Source organism: Gekko japonicus, unplaced genomic scaffold (assembly GCF_001447785.1).
Source record: "Gekko japonicus isolate JY-2015 unplaced genomic scaffold, Gekko_japonicus_V1.1 scaffold923, whole genome shotgun sequence".
In the NCBI taxonomy this organism is placed as follows: domain Eukaryota; kingdom Metazoa; phylum Chordata; class Lepidosauria; order Squamata; family Gekkonidae; genus Gekko; species Gekko japonicus.
This window is the reverse complement of record NW_015171530.1, coordinates 550,744-556,521: the sequence shown is the minus strand read 5'-3', so window position 1 is coordinate 556,521 and position 5,778 is coordinate 550,744. Positions and strand designations below refer to the sequence as shown.

At 49.7% G+C, this 5,778-nt stretch overlaps 1 protein-coding gene across 1 annotated transcript; it reads right to left on the bottom strand.

The window, feature by feature from the left end:
• Positions 1 to 14: 14 nt before the first annotated feature.
• SLX1A (SLX1 homolog A, structure-specific endonuclease subunit) lies at positions 15 to 3,272 on the bottom strand. The gene is made up of 8 exons (XM_015419552.1): positions 3,004 to 3,272; positions 2,842 to 2,922; positions 2,342 to 2,556; positions 2,143 to 2,194; positions 1,687 to 2,016; positions 681 to 817; positions 472 to 559; positions 15 to 186 (listed from the first exon to the last, which is right to left on the bottom strand). Exons 3-8 carry the CDS (start codon positions 2,512 to 2,514, stop codon positions 67 to 69), a joined length of 900 nt encoding a protein of 299 aa, XP_015275038.1. The 5' UTR covers positions 2,515 to 2,556; positions 2,842 to 2,922; positions 3,004 to 3,272; the 3' UTR covers positions 15 to 66.
• Positions 3,273 to 5,778: the final 2,506 nt, after the last annotated feature.

The following is a 5,778-nucleotide window of genomic DNA, read 5'->3' as shown; positions in this document are numbered from 1 at the left end:
AGGCCCAGGTCCAGCCGGAAAGAGACTTAAGGAGACTCCCTGCCATCCAGAAAGAAGAGCTGGGGCTTAAAGAAGGGCCATTCCAGCTGCTGGGCACCCAAGTTCATCTTCCACCAAAGGAGAGGAGTCGCCTTCGGACACGTTTCCGCTACCTCCTTCACAGTTCAGCTCATCAGCCCAGTGTTCCTGCAGCCGTAAAGGGAAGGTAGGCAGTTAGATGGGATGCATTAAAGACGTCAAAATGGAACTGATGAGGATTAGGGCAGAGAATGATGGGCGTCCACAAAGCGGGAACAGGTTCCCTTCTTACCTGTACAGGTTTTCTTTGTTTCTGAACAGGAGCCAAGAAAGCATGTCCAGAGGATTATAAAGAGAAAAGGTTTAGAGGAGGAGGAAGGGTGGTACTTTCAATACACAGAGTGAGGCTTCTAGCACAAAGCAGGCCTAGGAATTCTGGTGGAAGAAATTTACCTGGGAGGAGGTGGGGTCGGCCTCTAGGTCTCCGTAGCACCCTTTATGGTGGCGAATCAGGTCTCCCCAGAGCACAAGATTCTTGCAGCTAGGAAGGAAGAAATAAAAATGGGAATAAGTGGGTGTGGTAGTTGTGAGGGGAAACTGGTGTCAGCAGTCAAAGCGAGACACCTCTTTCATTCTGCCAGGGCACAGGAGGGATTGCTTACCCTGGGCACTGCCCTTCTACGGGCAAGAACTGATCAGGTTCCTTCTGTAGGAAAGTTCGGGCCAGGCAGATAACATGGGCTGCCATGGAGCAGCCAGCGTGGAAACAACGCAAGGGGATATCCTCCTCCTCCCCATCCTGCAAAGAAAAAGGTTCCTGTTGCAGTGGGGTGCTAGTTTGCTGCAAGGACAAAAGAAGAGTCTGGTGGCACTTTTAAAGACTTGACAAGTATCGCCGTGTTCCCTCTAAGCTGTGGAGTCTTGTGAGCAAAAATTCTACTTTGTGTGCTGGTGGCATTAAAGCTGTGAGCCAGCCATTTGGCTGCTGCATCAATTAGTTTGCTCTGGAGCCATCCTTCCTGAGCTGAGACAAAGATCTGTGAGCCGGAGGCTAAAAAACTGTGAGCTAGCTCACACTAACTCAGCTTAGAGGGAACAGCCTTCAGGGGCTCAGGCCCGCTTGGTCAGAGGCATGAAGAAATATGATCCCCATTCCCTCGCTTACAGCTAAACTTGAAACCTACACTGAATCATCAGTCCACCAAGGTCAGTCTTGTCTACTCAGACTGGCAGCAGCTCTCCAGGGTCTCAGGCTGATGTCATCCACATCACCTGCCACACCTGGTCTTTTTAACTGCTGGGAATTGAACCTGGGACCTCCTGCATGCAAAACAGGCTCTTCCACTGATCCACGGCCCCCCTCCCTCATCCTTGTGCAACACAGGCACAGAAGACTGGTTGTCCAAGACAGGAGATGGGTGTATTGGATCAAAGGCTGTCACCCAAGTGCCCTGATTTCTCAGCCCTATCCCCCCACTTCTAGGCCAGAATCTCCCACCAGGCCCTTCAGACCTAGTCACTGGTTCACTTCAGCTCTTAACCAAACAGAAGCAGTATAAAATGAAATAAATAAAAAACAAACCCTGCTCCCAAGTCAAGCAACAGGCCTTGCTTCTTAGCCCCTCTTCCTCTTGCTGAAGGATCCTGCCCTTGCAGAACTGACATTACCTGGAACCTTTTCAGACAGATGCTGCAGCGTTTTGGAGTCACTGGTAGTTCTTCGGAGGACTCTGTCCTCGCTCCCTGGGTTCCTCTGACAGCACGGACTTGACCAAAGGCTACTGGCATGTGTAAGGGAGGTTCCAAGCCCGGAGGAAAGTCTCGGTGGTATTCCTGCTTGAGCCAACGTATGGTGAGGGGCAGGCGGCACCAGGGGGCAGTTCGGAGCATGTGGGCTAATACACGTAGGTGGAAGTCAAACTGGCGCTCCTTTGAAGTGCGGCGGGTGACGTGGGTGAGACGGCGGGAGGCATGTGGGTGCTGCCAAGCCCATTCAAACTGCAGCAGAGTGACGAGATGGGGAATCAGTTTGGCACTGTGGTTTGTGTTAAGTTAGCAGGGGGGGGAATACCCCATTGTTAAGGGAGCTCAACACCTGTGAGCTGAAACAGAGGAACACCTTACCCGCAGGGCAGCCACATCAGAGGGGAAGCCATGAATTATCAGCACCATGTCCCTACAAGGAGAGATGAAGGGCAGATCAATTTCCCAGCATGCACAGCTCAGGAGGTCCAATTCCCAGCATGCACTAGAATGCCACAGAACGGCCGGCCTCCAAAGCAAGACACACAAGGTGGAATGTGCAGACAGGCAAAGGAATTACCAAGGCCCGCGGCCACTTGTCTTCCAAGCCCCTCCACGACGCTTCCCAGCGTTATGCTGACTTATCCGTCGTTCAGGATTCACAGTGAAGCCAACGTAAACTCGGCCATGGTAACGGGGGTTGGTGCAGTACAGAAGGTAGACTCCAAAGAAGCTGCACACCTCCACCACCATGGCCGCCACAGAGGGATTCGTTGTCGGCTAGGGATGAGAGATCTGGAGGCAGAAAGACTGTGTTAAAAGAAGCATCTCTGCTGCACGGGGTCTCCCCTCATTCCAACACCTCTTGGTTTCCACCCTGCTTTGTGCCCTGCCGGTAGGGTTGCCAACCTCCTGGCACGGTCTGGAGATCTTCTGGAGTGACATCTTATTTCCAGATGACAGGCAAAATGACTACTTTGGAAGGTGGACTCGATGGCATTATACCTTGCTGAGGTCCCTCCCTCAGCCTCACCCTCCCAAATCTCCCAGGATATCCCAACCATGAGTCGGCAAGCCTACCTGCTGTCCCGATTTATCCTGATACAGCTCCTGGAACTTTAACAGTTGCATCACAACAGGTAGAAATTCAGCATCTCTAGGCTGAGGGAAAACATGCTTGAAATGCTGCCTGTTTCACAGCACAAAAACCGTACCCGTGAGAAAACTCGGTGTTTCCCTTACCTGACAAGCCCACCTGGCTTTACTAACTCTGACACTTCCCATCACCCCCTGCGCCTTTCAAACAGCGGTCTCCCCGTTTCGCATTGCCACTTCCCATCATGCACTGCGCCGTTCCACTACCAGGACGCGCCCGCCTATACTCGAGGAGTGCCCAGTCAGTCGTTGCCTGGCAATGCTACCCCTCTACCCCTAACAACTCTTTGATTTTATTTTTTATTTTTTGGCCGTTTCCTTCCTTTTCTACTGGCTAGTTGGCCGAGCTATCCCGCCCCAAAGGAAACGACTGGAGTCAGGTGGACCGGTTTTTTAAAAAAAAATAGGCGTAGTCGGAAATGATGTAAAGTATGGGCGGAAATGGAACGCTTTGCGGAGAGTACCATAGAGACTGGGAAAATCTTGAGGCATACTTCATAGCCTTACAGTCTGTAGTTGACCTGGTTTTCCAGTCTTCATTGACGAGGCAAATTTTAGAGGGGCTTCACCATAGAGACGTGGCTTTGAGCCCAAGGAGACCCACGCCTTTCATTTTTACCGGAAGTTGAAGCTACACTTTAAAAGAAATAGGTGTGACAGGAAGATGACAGAGATGTAAAGTTCCACTAGGGCATGATTGGTTCAACAAGGCGGAACCCTAAGTATAGGGGGATGTGACGTACACCATAGGGGGAAATGGGGCTGGTGGCTGTTCTCTTTCATTCGCCGTGTCTTTGTAAATAGGATGGAGGCGGCTGGAGACCTCAGCGCGGAGTCTTTGCGGGAACGGCTGTTGCAGGGTCTGGAAGCCGAGCATGTAGTAAGAGGGAGTTTTGGCTGCTCTCCTTATTCCCCTTCCCCTCTTGTTCTTGTACTGCAGAATGATTTGTTTTACTCGGGAGCTGCGGTGGCTCAAGTGGGTAAGACGCTGAACTGCAGGCTGTGGAAGGTCGGTAGTTCAGCCGTTCGAGACCCGAGTATGCCGCATGACGGAGTGAGCTCCCGTCTCTAGTTCCAGCTCCTGCCAACCTAGCAGTTCGAAAGCAAGAAGTAAGTAGATAAATAGGTACCACTTCGGTGGGAAGGGAACAGCGTTCCGTGCGCCTTGGTGTTTAGTCATGCCGGCCACATGACCACGGAAACGTCTTCGGACAGCGCTGGCTCTTCGGCTTTGAAACGGAGATGAGCACCGCAACCCTAGAGTCGGATTCGGCTGGCTTTCGAGCAAGGGAACCTTTACCTATGTCTCGCTCACTGTGTTTAATGTGGCTTACTACTAGATAAGGGAGTCGGGTCCTAAACTTAGGTGTGGAAAACCAGTGGGGAGTTTTGAGGGCTCTACTCTTTCTCCGGGAAGCCTTGTAAATAATTCGGTATAAAGGGAGTTATGTGTAATTAAAAACTGCATGGTTCCAGCTCAGAAGTGTGAATGAAGAAATGATAGACTGACGCATGCAAAAAACGATGCAGCGTGAACCTAGGCGGAGGAACTAGGATAGTAACCTGTGGCATCTTTCCCGGCTTGCCCAGCCAATACGTGGAAACGCCCTGTAGTGTATTGAAGGCGCAGAGGGAGCATGCCCTCAGAAGTAGTGGGCCTTGCTCAGCTTCCTTGCAGCTGCCGCAGCTGCCTACAGTCTTGGGCTTGAGCTCCGTTTAGCCATCTTCATTTTTAAATATTTCCTGCCTAGAAAAGCTATTAGGCTCTTTCTTGCACATTCCTTGTCTCTTACTAGTTGCCCAACAGTTTTCCTATGCTTTTGGTGCTTTCTCTGACCTGACTTCCTTTAGGATATTTTCTTACGGGCCCTTGGTTGCATCCTGGCTTTGCATTGCATTGGAACATTAGAAGGCTTAAGGCACTTAAATCTTCTGTGTCTTTTTTTTATCCACTGAGGCCTTCCCCCTGAGGGGTAGTGGACACTTGGGAAGGGCAAAGTGGAGTTTGCAGTGGACAGGGAATATCAATAGAAATTACTGCTTCCTCTTAAGAAGACTTAGATCTCTTAAGTTCTTAAGGACTTGGTCTGGTACTTTGTGGGTCTGCTGAATGGTGGTGTGTGTGTATTGCTGGTGCTGTGTTTTGATAATCATTGTTTGCTGTTACCTGCCTTCAGTCACGGTTGTCGAAGAGAAAGAAGGACCTACACATTAACTAAAGACAAATCTTTGCAACTGCATGGTTAGATACAGACCAGTATCCTAACTACCTTTCCAACCTTTTGTTTTCTCCATTTCCCTGGTTGCCTGTGTGCATCTGTTTCTCTCAAATGTACACCTGGAGTGTGCAGACTCTCCTTTTGCTCAGCAAGTTGAGCAAATGGCAGTATCCCAACTTAAAATGTATTTGCAGTGAAGGGGATGACAGATCCTTTTCCAAACAGTGTTAAATTTCTTTTCCTGCTGCCATGGAAGGAGGTGGAAGACACAACCCCTGGACGCTGCGCTACAAGCTTTAAAGTCCTGGTTGTTTCCCCACGATTCCGGGGAAAACCACTGCTCCAGCGACACCGGTAAGTGAAACTGTATAGAAAAAATATCATTTCAGAGGGCACTATTAACTGTTCTTGGTAGTTGATTTACCCTTTTAAGGCAGTGGTCATAATCTCCTCTTATGGTAGAGAATTTTATAAACTTATTATTCTGGTGAGAAGTACTTTCTTCTGTCTGTCCTGAATTAGTGCTAATCGTTTTTGACAGAATGACCTCCCCAAAACCTATAATATTACAAAAGAGAGTGAAGAAAAAACCCTGCTGTTCATCCTCTCCATGTAATTCTCCTCCATTAAGTTGCAGCTTTCT